Here is a 25,059-nt window from a genome sequence, read left to right as displayed (position 1 = left end):
CATATGTCTGGGAAAGGAACTGGAAGCTCCCCCTTTGCCATATTTCTTTCATCTCTTTTTGGTAACAGATAATGTGCTGCCTCTGTGCTTTGACCAGAACTCTTAACTTCTGATTGTGATTGTCTGATGACATTCTGTCTTGCAGTGCTAACCATGACAATTACAGATAGAACTTTCATGGTCATTCTCTGCAAGTCTTTCTCTCCCCCACCTCCCAACCAATATTTCTGTGCTTTTGACTGATAGGGCCTTTGGAGTAGGGGACAACGGGAAGGGAAGGATTTCTAAATAGCTGAATAATTGAGATACTGTGAAAGATGAGATAGGAGAAAGATGGAGGTTAGTTTTGCCTATGGAACTGGCTTTTGAACTGGGCTTTATAATAGTGAGAAAATCCATTATCTCATCTTTGAAATCACTTTTTGTTTTGTTTTTTCCTGTGGAAGTCCTACACTAGATGTTCCTTTTCTCCATTTCATTTTACTATGCATATCAAATTGAATTTGACTTGCTAAAAAGAGGGGGGAGGACTTAAAGTATTTTAATAAGTTTCTACTCAGTTATTGTCATCTGTTGAAATGGTGGAGTGAAACCCAGTGCATAAACCTGGTGGCCTGCTATGTCAGCATTTTTTCATGGCTTTACATTTTATTAAATCAATATATTTCTTTTGGCCTTGCTATCAAGGAGGAGGCTGTAAGACAGATTTTGTGATTTGCACAAACTTAAGCTGGAAAACAGTATACAAGGTCACTATGCAATATTATTTATATTTTTAAGGAAAGAAAAATAATGATGAAATTAATTAGTAATTTCCTGTCAGGAACTCTTTAGGGGGGGAAATACATCAAGAGGATAATGCTAATAATATGAATGACTTGGTTTTTTAAAAGAATTGCAGCTGAAAAAGCACAAAGAAACCCAAAGACTTGCTTCCAAATATTTTAAATATGTGAAAGTGGCTCTAGAGGGCAATTTGTATTCTCCAAAGGTCTTTACTCTCCTGCATGAAAAAGGTGTGGGTTTTTGGTAACAGTTCTTGATAAATATCATTGTTGGTTTTAATGGGAAGATTGTATTACTTCTATGGTTGTTGGTTTTGTACAAAGCATGATCAGGATCCAAAGGGTTGTGAGCCAAACACCTTGCACAATTTCACATGTGTGAGAATCGAAGCAAGAAACTTACCTTAACGTTAAGCAATGGAACGAATAATTAGCATGTTCGATCATTAAGCTTGTGTATAAAAATTGGACCAAAATCTTTTCGTGAACCTCAGTTTTCCTTTCATGGGCCTGTATGTATTAATTACATTTAAATAGAAATTTTAAATTACTGTAGCTCAGAAGTAGGCCTCGGGGTCAATCCTTGACAACTCTAGGTAAAGGTAAAGGTACCCCTGCCTGTACGGGCCAGTCTTGACAGACTCTGGGGTTGTGCGCCCATCTCACTTAAGAGGCCAGGGGCCAGCGCTGTCCGGAGACACTTCCGGGTCACGTGGCCAGCGTGACAAAGCTGCTCTGGCCAGAGCCAGAGCCAGAGCCGCACACGGAAACGACGTTTACCTTCCTGCTGGTAAGCGGTCCCTATTTATCTACTTGCACCCGGAGGTGCTTTCGAACTGCTAGGTTGGCAGGCGCTGGGACCGAGCAGCGGGAGCGCACCCCGCCGCAGGGATTCGAACCGTCGACCTTTCGATCGGCAAGCCCTAGGCGCTGAGGCTTTAACCAGACTTATTATGAAGGACCCCCAACTAAAACCCTGGATAACAACTGCAAGTCGTGGCCAACAGTACCGAGCAAGATGGATCAGTGTTCTATCTCCAAATATAAGGCAGCTTCTTCATGCGCCAATGCCACCCAGCCATGGAGGCAGGGATGGGGTTGGATTTTGGAGCAATGGAAGCAACTGCTACCTTTGTACAGTATGCCACATTCCAACCACACAAAAGTCCCATTCCTTACCCACAAATCATAATAACAGTTGGTGGATTTATCATCTGTGAATTTGCTTAGTCCTAATTTTATCTATCCTAGTTTTTTTAATTTTCACCCCACTTTCTCCCCTGTCATTTCCATTAATTGTTTGTTTTAAACAAAATAACAAAGGAGCATGTGGCATCTTGAAAGGCTAACAAAGGTTACGTCATAATAAAATTTGCTGCTGCAAGGCTCTTGGCTCTTTTTGCTGCAAAAGTCCCAGGTTCAATCTTTGGCAAGGGCTTGGGAGAAAAAACCACAATTTTCTCAGTGTAAGCAGTAATGAGCTAGATGGACCAGTGCTCAGACTCATATACAGTGGTACCTTGGGTTACAGACGCTTCAGGTTACAGACACTTCAGGTTACAGACTCCGCTAACCCAGAAATAGTACCCCAGGTTCAGAACTTTGCTTCAGGATAAAAACAGAAATCACGCAGCAGCAGCAGCAGCGGGAGGCCCCATTAGCTAAAGTGGTACCTCAGGTTAAGAACAGTTTCAGGTTGAGAACGGACCTCCAGAACGAATTAAGTTCTTAACCTGAGGTACCACACTATATGATCCTCATCAAATTCCTTTCACAGTTTCCAAATGCCATAAAAAGACCATAAAAAGATTTCTTCTGGATCTGACCAAAGACCCATTCAGCCCAGCATCCTGATCTCTTAGTGGCTAACCAGTTTCTTGTGGGTAGCCTGCAAGCAGAACCTGAGCCCAAGAGGATTCTCCCAATTTTTGATTGCCAGCAACAAATTGGAAACAGGAGAATATATACAAAAGGCATCAAATTCTGTATGAATGGTTTAAAAACCTTTTCTAAAAACTCATCAGGCAAGATGAAAATGAATGCGAAAGGCCCGAAAAAAATAAAAAAGGTATTTGCCTAGCTCCGAAATTGACACCCACGTTTCGAATCTACATTGTGATGCCTTAAAATCTGGCTTTAGTGTGAGTTGTGAAAGTGAATAGGTCTGGTAGTCAGTTGCGGCTGCATGCAAATGAAGTGAGACTCTGCAGTCTGGGAGTGTTTTCTTCCATATTATATATATTAACCACAGTCTCCTTGATAAAACATTCTATTTATGATGGCTAATAAAAATATTGAGGAAAATTATGCAGTGTTTGCTTGTGGTATGTAATCAAATCAGGATGGGGTACATAACAGCTAGGCTAACCCTAAAGAATGTGCACTTAATAGAACAACTCCTGTTTTATTATCAGTGTGTTCATCAGTGGCAGAAGCTGCTGAAGCCTTAAGGTCAGGTAGAGCATCTCTGCTGAACTGTGCAAAGTGTTCCGTTCTAATAATTCCTGCAACCTGAAGAGGAGATTATGGTGTGCTGGATACGCTAATGGTCATCCTTACCAGACTTCCTTTCACTGTAAGAGATGCAACTTCTTTATTTTTTATGAACATCTTCTGCAGACTCAAAGATATTTGCATTATGTGGTATTCCACTAGTTCCAGTAGCTGGTTATATTTTGAAAAACCTCTTTTCCCACACTTCCCAAGCAGATAGAATTCTTTTTTTTTAAATGGATCTGTTTCAGTAACAGTGAATGAACAGACTACCATGCCACCAATAAAGGAGAGTCACACCTGAAAAACTTGGCAGAATCAAACTGAGAAAATAATACACCTATCTTTTTAATTTGCCACCTTGATTATCATAAAAAAATTAATTCATCTATAAATAGAAATTGAATTGAAATGAAAGCCATGGTCCAACAGGAGCCTCCAAGGCGCTGGAGGCTGGACACATAGCTGGCCAGCACTGCATTACACAGTTTATTCCCGATTTAACGAGGTTTCACCCTTGCAAATCTCCAGCTTAAAATTCTGTTTGGATGCACGTTTGGTTTGGCCTTGGTTTAGCCAAAAAGCTGGAAACGGAATCCGAAGAATAGATAAACACACAAGTGAGAAAGCTGTGCTTGTCTCTACAGCCTTTTCCACAGCCAAACCCAACAAGTGGTTCAAGAGAAAGAGAGGAAAGTGAATGTGAAGTTCTGGCTGTGTACGCTTGTCCCTCTCACACACACCCATTTTTTGGAAACTGGTCAGAACTTGGAAAAAAAAATGTACATTCTGGCAAAGCAAAACAGACCGTTACAAGTTTACCGCACACTTACTGCATGGAGGGAGAGGGTGTTTTTTTGTGGGGGTTTTTTTTTAAGACCCACCATTTTTTATGGAGAGCTCACTTGCCACAGTTCAGTATCCATCACCACCTCCTTTGGACCCTTTCATCTTTGAAGCTAATTCCAAGCCTCTTACCCTTTCCTTTTTCACAACCCCCTGTGCACTCACATTTCCCCTTTTCCCTTCCACCCTCCTCTGCACTTTTCTCAACTCTTCCTTGTACTCTAATTTCCATGCCTTATCCTCTCCCCTATTGTGGAACCCACTTCGCGCGCGCACACACATGCCATTATCCCCTTCGCTCCCTTTTTGTATGCATCTGCTCTGCAGTATTTGTTATTTATTTATCTAACAGAATTAGTATACTGATTAATCATCCATTACCTCTAAACGGTCTGCACTGAACCTGAAAAATACAAAGCACTCAATCCCAAGGTTAGATTCTTATGAGGTAAGTGTAAGGTCACTTTCTTGTCTCTTGGTTAGGAATGGAGCAGAAATTTGATTTAGGTCACATTTACCTAATCTGCAGGCTCTGAAATTGTATGCAAACCAAAACGCAGCAATCCCTTGAAATTCCCGCTTCTCTGAACTTTGCAATGCAGTTCTCAGCCCTCGTGATGTGTACAAAAAAATGCATATGCTAGTGTAAATTGTTAATAAAGGTGCATATGTTTGTGAGAATAACATACCAAAAGGCACTCTTTTAGGGAAAATTGCTTTGCAAGATAATGTGCGTATTAGGCAAAACTGTGTGCATATAATATATTAGAACTCCACATTAAAATATTGGCGGATTTTCATCAGGACTTTAAAAAAACACACCCAAAAATGATGTGGAAATCTGGGGAATTGAATTTAAGAATGGGGAAATGAGAAAGGGAGAGGTTTGTTCATCCTCCCTTGTAGCCCCTGCCACTCTTAATGGGCTTCTATTTGCGTGCGCTGAGAGAAAAAATGTGGGCTATCCTTTGGTATGAATTTTGAATGGTCAGAAGCATTAGGGATTCATTTAGCATTTCAGACTAAAAAGCATTTTCCAAACAGCTGAGGGTCCCTGTTAAAGAAGATGAAAGCAAATTATATCCCTGCTGCTTCATTATGTAAATTTGCAGGAGGATTTTTTAAAAAAATAATTCTTCTGACCACCAGCTGCATCCAACATCACCAGCTTAGATTCTTCTTACAAGTTCGGTCTATATTAGTATTGTCTTGGGGCTGGAAGGAGAGGAGGGTCTTTTTCTTTAGTGTGTTCATCCAGTGGGCGTAATTATGAACTCTGAGGGGGATAATTAAAAAGTCCACATTTTTTAAGTACTCTCATCCAGTAAAGCGTCCATTGATGTATATGGGGCATTTTGTTCCAGAAGTAGTATGACTCTGCAGACATTTCTGCATTCAATTAGGGTTGTTTCATGTTTTGGAGTCTTGTGCAAACAAAAACAGTTAGACACATTTTTAAAAAAGGAAACTTCAGAGTCGTCCTGTCTGCTTATGTCATCCCATATTTTCCTCACAGTAATTACTGATAGAATTCTAAACTTAAGTATTCACAGGGAGCGGAATAGTATAAAAACGATGGTTTCTATTCCTGAGTTTGCAGAGGTCTTAGCATGCATTAATTTTCACCTGTCCACTGAGGACTTTGTTGCAAACCTAAGAGAGATGGTCATATTGCCTTCCCCATAGCACAAGGAGATCCTCATGTAATGTGTTTATTACATGCTTTACTTTAATAGTTAAAGCAATTGTTACAATTTAAACTGTGGGAGTATAGAGTTGGCTCTGTATAGGGTTTAGCATTTAATCCTGAATTTCTGCTTTCGGGTGCTCTGACTTTTATAGTGCAAAGATAATCAGAGGAGGCCCTCTAGTGTTTCAGTGAATTACAGCTTCTCACATTCACATTTTTCTGATTCTCCACTCTGGAGACTGCACAAAAAATCCAGTGGATTTAAGACCCCTGGACCATATGACCCAACACCTACACTTAAGTGTGTTTTGTTAAATATAACTCAGGCTGCAGTCCCATATACAATTATTTGAGTTTAAGCTACATTGAACTTTTACTTCTAAGAAGAAACATATAGTATTATACTGCCAGTGGCACTCCAACTGATAATTTTAAGTTGGGTAAGGAGACCAGGAGAGCAAGTTAACCTAATATTTATCAAAAGATAGATAAATGACAAACTATGCAAATTTTGTATGCATTTGATTTGAAAAAAAAACACATTTCTGTGATCATATTGATATATTCTTTAAGCTGAGGGTTGTATCGCAACCTATGGAGAAGTGCAAGAACTAAAGAATATGTTCTGATCTGTGTATTAGTCTGGGAAGTACGAACCAGATCTACTCACTTAAAAATGCAGAACAAACAAAATCCTTGTGAATCTTTAGCTCTAACTAGTTTCACTTCTGATACTGATGCCTGCAGGAAGTTTCCAGGCCTGTGAGAATCCTCCATATGGTTGACCTCCTATGACACATCTTCTTAAAGGATACGAAACTCGTTTGAACCTATAAATAGCACCATTCTCTTGTGAACCCAGCAAACTCGCCTCTAGGCTTTTATTATGCTTTCCCGTCTACCTCTATCCGGTCTGCTTAATTTGGATAGTAACCTTTGATTATGTGGGGAGAATTATGAGTGGCTAAGATCAGCTGAAAATATTGCTTCAGGCCAAAATAACTGAAACAAGCTATTTTCTTACTATTTCGCTGCAGCCCTTTTAGGATTTCATGTATCGCCTATGAAGTGCTGCAGGGCTTGCAGTACATGAACAAGCATGGAATAGTCCACCGTGCACTTTCACCTCACAACGTCCTCATGGATCAAGAGGTAAGGCTAGAAGATTTTGTTTTTGCTGTTGGTCTGCATCCTTTGTCAACATCAATGTAATAAGAACTTCGTTTGAAATCTTTTCGAAAGATACGTCTCTTATAAAAGCAACATTTTGCATTTAAATGCAAGGTAAATTCTTACTTTCATATTTTGCACAGTTTTGTCTATATGGCACTCTTCCCCCATGTAAATGGAAGATGCACATCTACCTTTATCTAAAATGGAACCCCTTTCCTAGACACGAATGCAGTGACTTCATTTGGATGTCATGAACCATTGTTTATTGTGACGGTAACAAACTTAGGTGAAATTCAGTTTTGCTTAGCAGATCATCTAAATCCAGATGCATGGTTTAGCTCTTCCAGACAAACCCAAGCCATAAACCATCGTGCAAACCTTAGTTGTTTTGCTGAAACTGTTTTATTGCTAATAGAATATTTTTAGACATTTTAGCATTTTAAAGATTTGTGGTTTTATGGTTTGTAATTATCCAGTGAATGAATTTTATGTTTGTAATACTTTGTGGGTCTTCTCGAGATTTAATCTCTGGAAGTTGGCTTATAAATTCTGGGATAAATACACACATAAATAAATGGGAATATAATTAGGCAGGCTTCCTGAAAAATATTTTGATTTCACAAATTTGAGACTGCCTTTCACACGTATCCTAGCGTTCAACAGAAATAAATGTCTTCAGCTACACAGCTGGGAAACTTTTTCAAGAACGACAGCTCTTACGTTTTCATCTTACAATGGTGTTCATTGAAAATCTTCTGCATGGGACATAAAAGTTTTGTCTATAAATGTTGGCAATTTGGGTAGAGGGAAAGCTGAAGCAAGACTGAGCAATGTTCTGAAATACCACACTTAGGTCCACTTTGCACATAACACTGAGCCACACCACAACTTATCAAAAGCAAAAAAACGTGCTGGTTCCTGGACCAAAGATTGCAGCTGCACTATGGTTCTGCACTATGCAGAGCTAAGCCATGGTCTGTCTTAGTGCTACATCCTAACTTGATTTTGTGGTTTGCCTGTGGGTTTGGATATAATGCTCAGCCAGCGGTGGGGAACATTGGGTCCAGGAGCTGAGGGCCACTTATCTGGACCGAGACACACCATAAGCCCGGGTTTGAATGCAACGCTAAGCATGGGTGGGGAATATTATCTCCAGGGACCAAATATGGTCCTCTAGACTTCTCTTTTTGACCTTTGGGACTCTTCAAATGCATGCTCCCACACCAGCCATGCTCTAAATCCACCTCAAGTGGTTTTCCTTGGCAAATGTGTCCTTACCCCATGAAAATGCTTTCTACTTGCCTGCATGGAGAGAAGTGTGTGTGTGTGTGTGTGTGTGTGCGTGTGTAACCCCGTCCCCAATCTTTGCATGACTATACCTAGTAGGCTACTAGGTATTGTAGGAATATGCCAGGGGGTCCACGCAGCCCCCGAGATGAGACAAACCTCTCCGGGTGTCATCCTGAAGTTGCGCAGCTACGGGACGCCCATAATTCATCAGTCCAGGTATGCTCCAGTAACACATAGCAGATGCCTATGTGCACACACACTCAGCAGAGCTTAGCGGAAACAAAGTGGATATTGGTGTGCTCATTCTAAGCTTTTATTAAGCAGTATATACAGGACTAGGGACGCAGGTGGCGCTGTGGGTTAAAGCCTCAGCGCCTAGGACTTGCCGATCGAAAGGTCGGCGGTTCGAATCCCTGCAGCGGGGTGCGCTCCCGCTGCTCGGTCCCAGCGCCTGCCAACCTAGCAGTTCGAAAGCACCTCCGGGTGCAAGTAGATAAATAGGGACCGCTTACCAGCGGGAAGGTAAACGGCGTTTCCGTGTGCGGCTCTGGCTCGCCAGATGCAGCTTTGTCACGCTGGCCACGTGACCCGGAAGTGTCTCCGGACAGCGCTGGCCCCTGGCCTCTTAAGTGAGATGGGCGCACAACCCCAGAGTCTGTCAAGACTGGCCTGTACGGGCAGGGGTACCTTTACCTTTATCTTTATATACAGGACTATATACTTTTATGAAGCAGTATATACAGAATTGATGCTTTTTAATTATGGTGCTGGAGGAGACTCTTGAGAGTCCCATGGACTGCAAGAAGATCAAACCGATCTATTCTGAAGGAAATCAGCCCTGAGTGCTCACTGGAAGGACAGATCATGAAGCTGAGGCTCCAGTACTTTGGCCACCTCATGAGAAGAGAAGACTCCCTGGAAAAGACCCTGATGTTGGGAAAGATGGAGGGCACAAGGAGAAGAGGGCAAGATGGTTGGACAGTCTTCTCGAAGCTACAAACATGAGTTTGACCAAACTGCGGGAGGCAGTGGAAGACAGGAGTGCCTGGTGTGCTCTGGTCCATGGGGTCACGAAGAGTCGGACACGACTAAACGACTAAACAACAACATATACAGGACAAAGTGATCATGGGATTCTCTTACTTCAGCTCCAAGAGAGAACAGAAAGTAAAAAGTACAAAAACACAACAAAGCAGAAGAGATAAGGCTAGCTTTCGTTCTCAGGCTTTCCAAGCCTAGAAAGGAAACACAGACATGTGATTGTAACACATCCAGCAACAGAGGAGTGAAATGCTAACAGGTATAACCTGTATTTGTCAGACCAATAGAGTTTGGGTGATAGTGATTGTAGTCTCCTGAACAAAGGTAAGAGTCATACGTATTGTTCACCCACTTTTGCGTCTGGCCCTTCTTGGCATGCACTGACTGCCCTTCCCTGGTTGCCCACAAGGCAATGTGGGCCTAGGGCTGAAAGAGGTTCCCCCAGGCTTAGGTCCAGGTAGGAAAGGAGCTTGCAGCCGTAATCTTTGGTCTGGGAACCTCTTTGCCCTTCCATGCTAAGTCGTGATTTGGCCTAGGGCTACATGCAGACAGAGTAATCACATCTGGTAGTTTCTCACCCTCAGATTTTTGGCCATGGAAATTGTGAATCCAAACATGAATGTCAATGCATTTTCAAACACAAAGCTTCCTGCAAGGTAGAAAGCCTCATTAGGTTGATAATCAGTACATTTCTTCCTCTTTTTAATAGGGTCATGCTAAACTGGCTAAATTCGGCCTTTACTACATGACAGCTTATGGTGCCGATGTTGATTTTCCTATAGGGTAAGTTTTACATTGTGACATTCTAGGAATCATACGTTGTGTGTGAACTTTTTTTTTTTTTTTTAAGAATATCTCCTCACACCTGACAAAGAATAATGCTTGATTCTATTATTCTAAGCCTGGTTGCCATGAGAAATGTAAAACTTGACTTTGGTTACCAGACAGTATTCTGGTTAGAATTAGGAGAATCTCATCTTAGCAGCGTTCTAGGGGCTCATCTAGAGCTCATGTAATTGACAAGCGACTGTACACTCAAATCACCCTCGCACATTTACCCCTGATGTTCCCAGTGAAGCAGCAGGAGAACAATCAGCATTTACACTGCAGATAATTGCAATGCTGTTAAACCAGGATTTGAAAGCAGGCTATTCATTTATTCATTCATTAAATTTCTATACCACTTTCCCCTCAAAGAGCTTAAGGTTCTTTTCACCCCTGTCTTTTATCCTCACAACAATCCTGTGAAGTAGGTTAGGCTGACACCTTTTATTTCTACTGTGTCAAGGGTTTTTTAAGCTATAAAAGATGACATGCAGTTTAATGAGACAGGTGTCCATTATGAAAATTCAATGGATTTGTCCTGCAGGCCTTTTGAAATATGCTTTTGCTTTTATTATTGTACCATTGCTTATAGGTATCCATCATACCTGGCACCGGAGGTAATTGCACAGGGAATTATCAAAAACAGTGATCATATGCAAAGTGAAAAGCATCTCCCTTCGGGCCCTAAATCAGACGTGTGGTCCCTTGGTGTTATATTATTTGAGCTTTGTATGGTATGTATCTGACATTATTCTATGTATTTGAGTTATCAGGTTGCTGCTGTGCAAAACATATTCTGTATATGTTTATTTTTTGTTGAGTGACCTTGTTTTTAAGAGAAAGGTGAGGATTAAAAATATTGAAACAAATTCAAAACAGCAAGAACAGTATGAACGTCATCTTACCAGAAATATATTATTCATAGGAAAAAATGATTTCACCTTTACCTCAATAATCTTGTAAATAGAGATGTTATATCAGGGAGGGCTAATGTAGTCCTCCAGATGCAGCTGGACTCCAACAACCATCAGTTTCAGCCATAATAGTCAATGGTCAGGAATGATGGTAGTTGTAGTCCAGCAGTGTCTGGTGGGCTACAGGTTCCTAACCCCAGTTATTTTACTGAGGGGCTTAATTTATTTTACTGCTTACTTGAAAGGGAATGAAACAGCATGTGGCATTTTTAGAAAAATTTGCATAAATTCTGAAATTTATTTATTTATATTTAGACACTTGGGCCGTGATTTTGTAAACTTCTCCTTCAGATTGCACCATTTGGTTCTGCCAAATGTTGAGGCTTTATAGCAAAATAATATGCTCTTGACATACCCTTATTGGAAAAATAAGGGTTATGTTGGATCTGTGACTTGATCTAGAATTCTCTAGGTTTAAGCAATGTCTAACAGTTTAAAAGCATTGTGGCACGCAACTTTCATTCATCTGATAAAATTTAGAGCGTAATTTGTTGCAAGGATAAAACTCTGCATATTTTGTTGACAGTTTCCTTCAGATAAAAGAAACAATGACCTATGACCTTTGTAAAATTAACCACCTTTTTACCTTAGGGCAGTGCTTCTCATGAAGCCAGAGCTGATTTTCTTTTTCACTACTCAAAATGCAACAACTGTAGTAATTAACGTGGTTACTGAAGAACAACCATACAAAAACAACAAAACCCTATATTATAATGATTTATATTCTATTAATTTATATTATAATTTATATTATATAATTATATCCCTGCATCATTGATTATTTTACCACATCTTTTATTTGAATAATATAATCAAATGTTAATTGATGATCTTCAAAATTTAGCATAACAGTTTCTAATGGGTATCCATCGGTTACTTACATCTGTGACCCCCAACCCTGTTTCCTCCTTTAAAAGTCCTATTGAATTCAGTGTTAGGTAGGCAGTAGGGCTAGGATTGCAGCCTAAGTCAGCAAACATGATTATGTAGAACAAAAACATTATCCCCACATATTTTTCTTTTAATGCAAACTTCAAGAGCATATAATGGCTGTGTGTTTTGTCATGAGCTTTTCATAATGACCTTTCTTTAACCACATACCTTACTGTTGCCTTTAGGGCAGAAAGCTGTTCCAGAGTTTGGATATAGCCGAAAGACTAAAACTTATACTTAATCTTGGTGAGTAATGTGAAAACAGCTGTGGGGCACAAAGACTTCATAAAATCTCAGATGAGCCCAGAAGTCGTGATACTGAGTTTGGGGGTGTAAATGCGTTCAGTGCATTGGAAAGTTAAACAGAACAGCACTACCATCGAGAAGGGGATAGTTACTGTTGAAGAGAATTTAACGATACGGCAAAAGTAGGAGCTGCTGCTTATCATGGTGATCTTGACTTCCTTTATTGCACCATTTGTAAAGATCAAGGAAGGGATCATTGCTGCCCCAAACAGGCACAAGTCCTAACATACTGCTTGCCTCTGCAGGATAACTTTTACAGATAATCAGCAAGAGACAAAAAATAGTGCGGCCTGTACCTGTGTGACTGCAACCAGGTTCTGCTCCTGCCCTTGCTACAGTGTGCCAAGTAGTTGACAACTTCTCTTCTAGTCTTGTGCAGGGAATGCAAGGCACAGTGGACAATAGTTGCCAAGGTTGACCAGTCCTTCACGCAGTGATTGGTTTGAAACGGAATAGGGCCTGACCACCTTTGACCCACCTCTTCCCTGCTTCTTGGGGCTGTTCTGACGTCTAGGCCATGGCAGATGTCTGGCCATGCCAATCCCCAATGCTGAACAGGTCTAGAAAATCCAGCTGTTGTCTGGAAAGCTGTAGCTGGGACACTTCTAACGGAATAAAACTGAATTTGTCGGTAGTGCCCTTATGTAATCTTCTCTCGTGTTAATCAGTGCATATTTACATTGATTACAAAACTTCACAGTGTTGTTTGATAGAGTAAATTTATTACAGGATTTACCGTATTTTTCGCCCTATATGGCGCACCTCGTTTTTTTCGGGGGAAATAAATTGCAAAAATATATATCCCCCCCCCCCGCCATGGGGCGGGGGAAGACCGAGCTTCCCCCGACCCCAGCCCCCAGAACAGGCTGCTATCCGCAAGCCTTGCGGATAGCAGCCGGGCTCGCAAGGCTTGCAGACATCTGCCCGAAGCACAGGGTGCGCTCCGGAGGACGCCCTGTGCTTCGGGCTGCAGGCTGCCGCCCGCAAGCATTGGGAGCCCGGCGGGAACTCCTGCCGGGCTCCCAAGGCTTGCGGATAGCTTCTGACGCCTCTCGCTCTCCAGGCTTCAGCGAAAGCCTGCATTCGCCCCATACATTTCCCCTTCTTTTTTGGAGGGGGAAAAGTGCGTCCTATAGGGCGAAAAATACGGTAGGTGCACGGACCTTTCTCTTACATACATGGCATGTTGTATGTTAACAGAGCTTAATTGTTAGAAGTGTATAAGAAGAAAATATTGCTATTGGTGGGTGGGTGTCTGTTTTTGTGTCTGCAACAGTCTGCTTTCCTGTTTCAGGAGTATATGGTTTGGTGTTGAGCCCCTAAATCAGTGATAGGCAATCAGTGGCCCTCTAGATGTTGCTGGACTGCATGTCCCATCTTCCTTTACCATCGGCCATGCTGGCTGGATCTGATGGGAGTTGGAGTCCTGCAAGGGCCACAGGTTGCCCACTCCTGCTCTAAGGAGGTGAAATATATTTATGGTTTACCGTATTTTTCGCCCCATAGGGCACACTGGCCCATAGGGCACACCTAGTTTTTTTTTTTGGGGGGGGGGAATAAAGAAAAAAAATTATTCCCCCCCAGGGGCGGGGGAAGCCCGAGCTTCCCCCGACCCCAGCCCCCAGAACAGACTGCTATCTGCAAGCCTAGGGAGCCCGGCGGAAAGACGCACCGGTCTCCCCAGGCTTGTGGCTTGTGGATATCTGCCCGAAGTCGCGCAGCTCTCCCACGGCTTGCTCAGCGCGCCCCAGGCTTCAGGATGCAGGCAGTTCTCCGCAAGCCTTGGGAGAGCTGTGCGACTTCGCGCCAGGCTCCCACGGCTTGCAGATAGCTTCCTGAAGCCTGGAGAGCAAGAGGGGTAGGTGCGCACTGACCCATCTCACTCTCCAGGCTTCAGCGAAAGCCTGCATTCGCCCCATAGGACACACACACATTTCCCCTTCATTTTTGGAGGGGGAAAAGTGCATCCTACAGGACGAAAAATACGGTATCTTTGAATAGTGTTACATTGCCAACATTTGTTCCTCCTCCTCTTCTTACTTACAGGATGTGTGGATGATATCATAACAGTCCTAGCTGAAGAACATGGTTGTCTTGACATCATTAAGGTTTGAATATATCCAGCACTCCCTCTTGCTTAAATTATAACTTTACTGTTTGTCACATTATTGGATTTCTTCCCTTGAAATGTTTTTTTGTTCTAAAATTCATTTCTCTTGCTCTGGCAGTCTTTCATGTTTTAATATTGTGTGTGTGTGTGTGTGTTATTGAAATCTCATCTTACTTGATAAGCTTGATATTTACCTGAGATTATACAACTTCAAAATAATAATTATACAAGTTTTACAATAAACCTGATCAGGCATATGTGGACCATACACAAATCCCACTCTTAGTGTTGTTGATTTTATTTGTTGAACTGGCACACTATAGTGAAGTGATAGCAAATTAGATGCTGTTAAGAGTTCAACTCCCATCAGCCCCCAACATGCATGGCCAGTGTTTAGTTGGAGTTGAAGTCCAAAAACACCTGGAAGGGACCTTGTTGGCTGCCCCTACTGCTACAAATCTACTATTTGGTCAGAGTTCAGCAAAAAAAAAAGAAAAAGAAAAGGTATAGTGGGACTGGGGACGCGGATAGCGCTGTGGGTTAAACCACAGAGCCTAGGACTTGCTGATCAGAAGGTTGGCGGTTCAAATCCCCACAATGGGGTGAGGTCCCGTTGCTCGATCCCTGCTCCTGCCAACCTAGCAGTTCGAAAGCACGTCAAAGTGCAAGTAGATAAATAGGTACCGCTCCGGCGGGAAGGTAAACGGCGTTTCCGTACACTGCTCTGGTTTGCCAGAAGCGGCTTAGTCATGCTGGCCACATGCTGTACGCCGGCTCCCTTGGCCAATAAAGCGAGATGAGTGCCGCAACCCCAGAGTCAGTCATGACTGGACCTAATGGTCAGGGGTCCCTTTATCTTTACCTTTATAGTGGGACTATTGATTTCAAAGTGATTGCTGAGTCTAAATACTCAGGTTGATATCTGCAAAGCTAATGTATGTTCATCATTAATGTGTGTCCGATAAATGAAAGTCCTTCTCTCTTGTCAAAATTAGTATATGATGAAAATCAGTTTGTCCACAAATTATATCCAACCCAGAAGATATAGGTTGAACCCTTGGCTCTTAGAATTCAAGAAAATCAAACTCCTGATTGCTTCATTTTGAACTGAAATGCATGCCTGTTTAAATGCTGCACTGAAGGGCATACGCTTGCTTCAACAACGATATCTATACGTTTCTCAACCAGGAACTTCCTGAAAATACTTTAACGCTACTGAAGAAGTGCCTTACATTCCACCCTTCTAAGCGGTGAGTGCACTTTTAAAGTACAGTGAATAATGATGCTTAAAATAAGGGAAATGCAACTGCCATGCTGCAGCCATCTGCTCCTACTTACCTAAAAATGAGAGCCATATATGCCGGTCTATTTTTACGTCTTCTTGCTAATTTTGCAGTTTGTGTCTATTAACAAAGACTCCAGTCCTGTTTATGTTTGTGTAGAGATGACAGTGCCTGGTTAATGTTGGCACAGCCACATCTATGAATCAATTATTTCACAAATTCTGCAAATCCCTATTTGCCACCAAGTCATCTGCAGCCAATCATGGATTCCCAAAAGCCATACCTCTGTGAAAACATTTGTTTGCAAACTTTATGAATATACTTGTTCTTGTTTTTTCATTCACACCTTATACAGTGGTACCTCGGGTTAAGTACTTACTTCGTTCCGGAGGTCCGTTCTTAACCTGAAACTGTTCTTAACCTGAAGACCACTTTAGCTAATGGGGCCTCCTGCTGCCGCCGAACTGCCGGAGCACGATTTCTGTTCTCATCCTGAAGCAAAGTTCTTAACCTGAAGCACTATTTCTGGGTTAGCAGAGTCTGTAACCTGAAGCGTATGTAACCTGAAGTGTATGTAACCTGAGGCACCACTGTAGATGAGTTTCTAGAGATAGAATGTGTGGTCTGCAAACTATCAGTGACAGCACCAGGCATCTGTTCCAGCGGTAGGGTAAGAATGCAGGGTTTAGATTCGATCACGTTCCCTTCCCCTCTTTGCTTAAATAAATGTTCAGTGCTCTTGTCGATAATCATACCCAAGGCATGTGCCCATCAGGCGTTAAAAGGTGTAGTTCTACAAGTAGGTAAAAAACAGCAGGCAGAAGCTTGTGTGTGTTTGGCATAAACTGGATGAGGAGGTAAGAAAGTTATGGAGAATTTAAAATATAATTTGCTGTAGCAATTTACGGTATGCTTAATTGTTTTTCTTCCAAGCGTTTTAGACATAAGCTTAATTCACGGGCCACTTCACATGCTACGATTAGCACTATTTCACAGCTCATAAGAGTGATCGCATAAGCAATGTTGTATGCTAGGAGGAAAGACATTCAGTATCTCAGGAGCGACTCCAGTAAATTGGAGGCGCTGAAACAGAAATTCATGTTCATGGAAATTGCTGTTGTGGGGCATAACTTCACCTAAGTAGTTAAATGCACAAACAAGCAACTGATTATAGCTTGAGGGCTGGCTGTATTTTTAGAAGGTAACACAGTTGCAAAACATTGTGGTTGGTAATTATTTTTATAACCTAGCTACAAAAAAAGAAAAGAATACAATGGAGACATTAAACGGCTAATTGGGAGAAAAACAAAAGAAATAATGCATCCATGGATTAGGCCTCATTGAACGCACTGAGGTGCCTGGACCTGCCTGCAGCTGCTGTCTGGGGACTTCCATCTGCCTGGACTTTAGGCTGCTGAGAGTAGCTTAGGGACGAGGACCTTATGAAGGCAGGCAGCATTGGTAACACCTGCTGCCCCAGCTTCTGGGCCAGCTCTATAAAGCCTGTCTTGGGGGCGAGGCCACCGTCCAAAGGGAGACACCAAAGGGTTTGTCCCTTGAGGGGGGGCAGCACTTCAGGGGTGGAATGAGGGCATGGGCCAGCCTCTTCGTGGTAAGAGCAGGGGTCAGCAAACTTTTTCAGCAGGGGGCCGGTCCACTGTCCCTCAGACCTTGTGGGGGGCCAGACTGTATTTTGAAAAAAATATATGATCAAATTCCTATGCCCCACAAATAACCCAGAGATGCATTTTAAATAAATGGACACATTCTACTCATGTAAAAACACGTTGATTCCTGGACTGTCCGCGGGCTGGATTTAGAAGGCGATTGGGCCGGATCCAGCTCCTGGCCCTTAGTTTGCCTACCCATGGGTAAGATCAATGTTTTTGAAGGGAATGTTTAAAATTGTTGTTTCAATTGTTAAGTGTGTTAGTATTAGTTTGCATACGTTAGCATTGTTAATGGTTTTAATTATTTGTTTTATGTATTTTGTGGATTTTTTATATTGTAATTTTATGTTGTGAACTGCCCTGAGAACCTACAGATAGGGTGGTATGCAAATTTAATAAATAATAATAATAGTAATAGTAATAAGGAAACACAGTAGGAAAGCTGCACAAGTTCTTAAATAAAGCAAAAAATGCACATTGTACCACATCTAATTTTACATTTGGATTTTCAAGAGTGTGTTTTCGAAACAGCTGATTTCCAAAAGAGATTTGATTCCCCCTCCTCCTTCCTTTTTCTTTTTCCTTAGACTTACTCCTGACAGGTTACTGAATGACCCTGTGTTTAGTGAAATCTCATCTTTATACCCAGCCTTCCACAAACCTTCCAGCCTTTTCTCACCCACTTTAAGATGTGCTAACTTAACTCTTCCTGAGGATATTAGCCAGCTGTTTAAAGGTAAAAATGAGGTAACAGATTTAAAGTCTAGGATTAATCATGATCTAATATATAATTTGTCATCATGGGCAAATTTTCAGTTTGCAAGCTGTCGACATAATGTGTATTTCTGTGTGAATATTTTCTGGTTGTTGAGGAATATTGTGAGCATGTACAGTATGTTTAGGCACCATTGGTTTGGTGGCGGAATATATCTTGCAAAGTGGTAGGTGAATTTGGACAATTGTATCAAAATCTTGGGTTTCCTTCAACAACATGCGTTAGATGACCCCCAATTTAATTCTACAACAATCCTGTGAGGCAAGTCAGATCACAAATTAGCAATTTGTTCAAAGCCACCCTGTTCAAAGCTCTCTGTCCAGCAGTCTTCAATTGCAGGATTCTCCAATAAATAAAAAAAATGGGTTGGATCCAGATGTCATTTCTTCCAACAGGAGCATCCTTGTCAGCAGAAGGGGAGGAGGAAACATTTGCTGATTTTCCTTTTACATCTCCCAGAAGCACTTCCCACACTCTTCTGGAGGGTTGGGGCGGACCCCCAGGAACAATATGGGAAGGAGAGAAATCAGCTAAGGTTGTCTTCCCCGTGCCAGGGAGGGACTTTCACTAAATCAGGAGCCTCATATAGACAGGAGAAGCCTTTTAGTGTATGAAGGGAGATGACATCCAGAAAAAGAATTTCTTTGGTTCATAATACTATGTAGTCTTAAAGTGAAGAAGTGTGCAAAGCTATCTGGGTAGGGTTTTTTTGTTTTTGGCTTAAAACTGCTTTCCCTTTTGATGTCTGGTATTTCCAAGCTTCTTTGCACTGATCTTTTGTCTTCTCTGGTCCACGTGATCCCAAATCCTTCCACTCCTCAGACATGCCCCGCAACAGTGGAGTAATAATAATAATAATAATGATGATGATGATGATGATGATGTTTATACCACACCCATCTGGCTGGGTCTCCCCAGCCACTCTGGGAGGCTTCCAACAGAATATAAAAACACGATAAAACATCAAACTTTAAAAACTTTCCTAAACAGTGCTACCTTCAGATGTCTTCTAAAAGTCCGATAGTTGTTTATTTCCTTGACATCTGATGGGAGGGTTTTCCACAGGGCAGGTGCTACTACCAAGAAGGCCCTCTGTCTGGTTCCCTGTAACCTCACGTCTCACAGTGAGGGAACCACCAGAAGGCCCTTGGCGCTGGATCTCAGTGTCCGGGCTGAACGATGGGGGTGGAGACGCTCCTTTGGGTATCATGGGCTGAGGCTGTTTAGGGCTTTAAAGGTTAGCACCAACACTTTGAATTGTGCTTGGAAACGTGCTGGAGGTGAAATATCCAAGCTGTGGAGCTAGCGTGCTTATTTTCCCCTCCAACAGTGTTCCTTCCCTTTCTGCTGTAGCCATTCAGCTTGAGCAGGACTTTGGATCTGGCAGTTCTGTTGCTCCAAATTCTCCCTCTGTTTGCCCCAATAGGATTGTTCTGCCCAGCTATCTTTCAGTCAGAGATTGTTGTTAAATTGAAACACACACAAATTTCGGAGGAACTCAGTGAACATTAAGCGTTCTGTTCTTTACTGTCACTGCATCCCATTAAACCAGAGGAGAGAAGCCTTTTTTTAAGTAACGAAGCATTTAATAAATGTTTCCCTGGTGTATATCATTTCTGCTATCAGATAAAGATGGAGATATTCTGTCACTGCCCGCCCAAGCGACTCCATAGTTTGTCCAGCTGCTTTTGTTTTCCCAGGGATTTTCCATCTAGCACTTCCAAAGGGAAGATCATTTATCTCTAATAACATGGTCTGAAGAATTGCTCCTCAGACCTATTACTCTGTTTCTAGCAGCAACAGCAACAGTGTTTTCAGTGCTGGGGGAAGGAGGACTGGAAAGTTTATAACGCTGTCTTTGTTGGCTTCTGTTAATAGAGGAAAACTCTGATTACCTAGCAGAAAGGTCGATAGAAGAAGTTTATTATCTCTGGTGCTTGGCTGGAGGAGACTTGGAGAAAGAGCTTGTCAACAAGGAAATCATTCATTCGAAACCACCCATCTGCACTCTTCCCATGTAAGAAACAAAAAAACCCCCCGGATTTTAGGAATGGAAGCATGAAGTAAAAAAGTTAAACAATACAGTGAAGTGAAAGTGGCTTTAAAGGGGAAAATAGAAGTCCAGAGTCTGAAAAACAGTTGCGGTGTCAAGCACCATGCAATCCTTTAGAACCATAGCTTGAAAGCAGAGCCACACTTTGCCTGCACAAAATCCCAGTGTTCAATTCCTAGTATCTCCAGGTGGACAGGGCTGGATTAACCATTAAGCAAAATAAGCACGCGCTTAGGGCATCAAGGAAAGGGGGGGCACCACATAAATTTTTCATTGTCAGTTTTTTAACATGAATGGTCACAAATTGCTCAGCTGAGCATCATTTTTTCAGTTGAAGTGTATTCAAAACCCCAACAGGAAAGCTGTGCTGTTGCAACAAGCCAGGCTGCATGCCTTATCTCTACCAAGTGTAGAAGTAGATGTGTTATGTAAGATTAGTCTTGAGGCTTTGATGAAAGGTTTTGCAATTAGAAAATGCGGGAGGAAACTTTTCCAAATATAAATAAAATGGAAGTGTACGGAAATAAACATTAGTTTCCATCTTGTTGCAGGTTGTGTTTTGTTTCAAAAAATAAAATGTTATTTTACAGTTTTTATTTTGAATTGAATATATATGGAGGCGCCATATATGTTTTAGGCCTCCAAAGGTCTCAATCTGGCCCTACAGGCAGGACAAGGAAATAGTTCTCTGCGAATCCCTGGAGAGCCGCCAGTCAATGTATACAATACTTTAATATGTCTCCAAACCAGTGTTGGCTCTAGATGATATGGAACCTGAAGGGGGGATTTTTTTTTTGGGGGGGGGACGGAATTGGCAATTCCTGCCTGCCATTCAATGGCTGGTCTCCAAATCCTGGGGTTGGGCACATGATTTCATTGTTTTTAAAGGCTCATTTAAATGAAGGCTTGCTCATCAGTGACTTGCATCCCAATTTTAGATTGCAGAATTTGCTCTGTTCCTGTTTAAACTTCTGCTTTAAATTCCCAGCTCAGCTCAAATAAACTTCATTTAGGTGCAAGCTTCCCTAAATCTGAAGGCGAGCAAAATGCAATCTATATCAAATGCCAGTGGAAATAAAACAGAAGCACCCCCATTCAAAACAAGACAAGGATTGGAGTTGGGAGAAATTGCCCTTTCCCCCAAAAAAACCAGCAAGGGTTCATGTAAACTAGATGTAGTAATTTTGGGGTTTGATTCACTATTTTATTCACCATTATTCAGCCCCTCTAGTGCCTATATAAATATATACCTTTAGATATAAAATAGGACCTATATAAAGATGTCTTCATGAAAATCTATCTTCTCAAATCATTTTGATCTGTGACTTTTTTCCCTTTCTTCCTAGTTTTCTGTTTGAGGATGGGGAGAGCTTTGGACAAGGGCGGGATAGAAGCTTCCTTTTCGACGACACAACTGTGACTCTCTCCCTCTGCCAGCTCAGAAACGTAAGAATAATAGAATCACAGAACTGTAGAATTGGAAGGGAACCAGAGGATCATCTAGTCCAACCCCCTTTCATTACAGGAATATGCAGCTGTCCCACATGGCAACCTGCAACCTTGGTATTATTACCACGCTCTAACCAGCTGAGCTATCCATGTGCTGAAATATTTGCAGTTTATATATTTTCCTGACCAAGAATGTAAATGGTTGCAGGAAAAGGGGTGTCTCAAACTGAGCCAGTGGTCTTAAGTTAGTCATGTCTGTTGATTTCAGTGCATCTTCTCTGACTAGGACTTAGTGGATGCTACCCCCAGAGCTTTCAAAATACTTGAGCACATCTCATTTTTCTCCTCACTTTTCCCCATTCAATTTTCATTATTTAATTACAAATTCACTTACTCATTTGCTTTTGTTGGAATGCAGTAACTTAGTCATCTTGTCATAGCGGTTTAAGACTGAACTCAGGCTTAGAACTTTTCTTTATTTTGGTCTTAAAAGGTAAAGGTACCCCTGCCCATACGGGCCAGTCTTGACAGACTCTGGGGTTGTGCGCCCATCTCACTTAAGAGGCCAGGGGCCAGCGCTGTCCAGAGACACTTCTGGGTCACGTGGCCAGCGTGACATCGCTGCTCTGGCCAGAGCCAGAGCCAGAGCCGCACACGGAAACGCCGTTTACCTTCCCGCTGGTAAGCGGTCCCTATTTATCTACTTGCACCCGGAGGTGCTTTCAAACTGCTAGGTTGGCAGGCGCTGGGACCGAGCAGCGGGAGCGCACCCCGCCGCAGGGATTCGAACCGCCGACCTTTCGATCGGCAAGCCCTAGGCGCTGAGGCTTTAACCCACAGCGCCACCTGGTCTTAAGTTTTTATAAAATGTGTTTGCCATGTTTAGGAATCAGATGGAGTATTCTTAACATTGCTGGCAAAAGTTTGACATTTGCGGGGTTCTGAATCATTACTAGCTGAGGGGGTATGGAGAGAATTAGGAGATTCATGAAGATATTTAAATCTGTGTGCTATTTTTTGTTAGTCTGTTTGACAATGTTCATAATTCATCTGCATAAACTGCGTGATAGGGTATTCCAGACCCTGACTGGGAGGTCCATTTTGATGGTTTTTCACAATTTCTTGAAAGAATTTCGCTCCCAACAGCCATTTGATATCAATCTGATGATTTTGAACTCTTGACTTCGTAGAGCTGAGCTTTGTGGTGTTCAGTTTTATTGTGAACGTCTTCTACTTCTTGGTCTTTTTATTTTTAAGTTCCCTTATGCATTTTTTTTAAACAAACAGGGTGGGATAGAAGTGTTTACATAAATCCATATGTAACTTGAACAAAAAATTAAAAGCAGTCATTTTATGAACAACAAAAGGAAACATGAAAACATTCGTTTAGTGTATTAACAGGCATTCTGTGTTTTTCATCAACACATAAAAATCTGAACAAATAAAAGACTTTTGTTATTTCACCGAGCTTTTCCTCACATTGAAATGCCAGTAGAAATTGATATATATGCTAAATACAGAGAACTTTCTCTTTGGGGAAGATCTGGTCTGACTCTCACTAATCTCCTAGCCAAACTTTGCAGTATTAGCTGAACGATTTTCTTTAGCAATTGGAATTCTCCAAGCCCTGCTGCTGGAATAGACTGTAATCAAAAGAGGATCAGTGCTGCATGATGTAAAGAGTTTTAAACTGCACTGCAAATCCCAAGAGAAGATTGTGCTGCAGTTTCTGACTAGGGCATGAATTGTATAAGAACATAGTCCAAAAGGTGATATTAAACTTAATCACGCTGCACCCCAGACTAAAGTTAATTTAACACCTGATCTTTGGGGCTATAGGCAGCAGAGCCCTGGCAGCTTCAAAAGACCATCATCACCTCAGTAGTTTTATTAATTTGATTTATTTTATTTCAGTGTATGTTTTTCAGGTTGCATCAGAACATTTTCTAATGCCCGAGCGAGTGATCTAATTTAGCATGTTTATTTTCCTTGTGTTTAGTAAACAAAGCTAAATATGTTAAAAGTACCAGACTTAACCAGGCTTATATTTGCAGTTGGCATCCATCCATGCTTCCTAAGGAACTTAGGAAATGGATTCTTCTTCCTCTCTCTCTTTGTTTGTGTGTGTGTGTGTTTGTGTGTGTGTGTGTGTGTGTGTGTGTTGTTTCCTAGTAATCGGCATTCAGATGCATGCCAGCTGAAAGTAACATATTCATCATGACTTGAATATAATAACTTGCAGCCTTTGGTAGGCAAATCCATAGAGGATAAGGCTAATATCCTTTTAGAGGGATTTCACAATCTCACAGCCCAGGTCCAAGCCTTAGTTGTGGTTAAGGGATAGCTAGTACTATGCCTTCACCTGTTTAAATAGCTAATTTTGTTTCTTTTGACCCTTTTTTGAGGGCTAAATGAGCAAGAATTGTTTCTGAAGGCTCAAACAAGCAAGATAGTATTTTGAATTCATGTCCAAGATAAACACAGAGTAGATTAGGCTTCTCAGATCTGGTGCCCTCCAAATGTTTTTGAGCTTTCATCCATCATCCCTGATCATGCTGGCTTGGGCTGTTGGGAGTTGTAGGTCTCAACATCTGAACAACGCCAAGTTAGGGAAGGCTGGAATAGATAACTGACTTGACAAAACGGTCATTGTTGCTGTTGGCATTTTTCGGTGGTCGAGATGCCAGCTGGCTAGCCCCCAGCTGGATCATGCCCTTCCAGCCATGACGAACCCCCGACCTCTGGTGCGACGTAAATCAGCAACTCAGACTTCAAAGCCTGAGCACACTATATCAGCAGAGCATACTGCTCAAACAGAAGAGGCATGAGGCTTGTGGAAACATACTAACAAGCTACGGATTTATTAAACATAAATCAGGACAAAAGAAACATGTCGTCTCACTTTCCATCTCCTCAGAGAGAGAGTCAAAAGCAAAAGCAATACACCACGGAAGTTCCCAGCAAACTGTGCTGGAATGTAAACAGACATGTGACACGCAACAGTTCCATGTCAGCAACTAAAGGTAGAATGGAAATTTCCAACAATTGTTTGCTTACATTAAATGCAGAATGTAATTTTGAGTGTTTTTGTGACCTTCCACAGAGGCTGAAAGATGTCAGTGGAGAAGCGTTTTATCCATTGCTTGAAGATGAGTAAGTACATAGAATAAGCCATTTTCTTTGAGATCTTAGACTAGGGGTGGCTAACATCTCGTGTGGGAATATGTGTGAGTCTGGAATACAGCCCCCAAGGGGTTGACCAATGATGAATGTGGCCCTCGAGTCAAAAAAGGGTAGCATCCATTGGGCTATGGTATTCCTGTCCACTCTGCCTATTTCTTGGTGATCTGTGTGACTGGCATA

The 25,059-nt window shown here is 41.8% G+C and overlaps 1 protein-coding gene across 1 annotated transcript in view; it reads left to right on the top strand.

The window, feature by feature from the left end:
* Window positions 1-25,059, top strand: part of TBCK (TBC1 domain containing kinase) — an 80,034-nt gene that overhangs the window by 13,817 nt on the left and 41,158 nt on the right. Inside the window, exons 3-12 of the mRNA XM_079990203.1 lie at window positions 6,852-6,966; window positions 10,028-10,101; window positions 10,736-10,877; window positions 12,236-12,296; window positions 14,403-14,464; window positions 15,655-15,716; window positions 18,007-18,155; window positions 20,073-20,211; window positions 21,594-21,693; window positions 24,800-24,849. Coding sequence (XP_079846329.1) covers window positions 6,852-6,966; window positions 10,028-10,101; window positions 10,736-10,877; window positions 12,236-12,296; window positions 14,403-14,464; window positions 15,655-15,716; window positions 18,007-18,155; window positions 20,073-20,211; window positions 21,594-21,693; window positions 24,800-24,849 — 954 coding nt within the window. The remainder of the gene's footprint in view (window positions 1-6,851; window positions 6,967-10,027; window positions 10,102-10,735; window positions 10,878-12,235; window positions 12,297-14,402; window positions 14,465-15,654; window positions 15,717-18,006; window positions 18,156-20,072; window positions 20,212-21,593; window positions 21,694-24,799; window positions 24,850-25,059) is intronic.

Source organism: Podarcis cretensis, assembly GCF_951804945.1.
Source record: "Podarcis cretensis genome assembly, chromosome: 9".
Classification (NCBI taxonomy): Eukaryota; Metazoa; Chordata; class Lepidosauria; order Squamata; family Lacertidae; genus Podarcis; species Podarcis cretensis.
The sequence above is the reverse complement of the archived record's forward strand: the minus strand, read 5'-3'. Positions and strand labels throughout refer to the sequence as shown.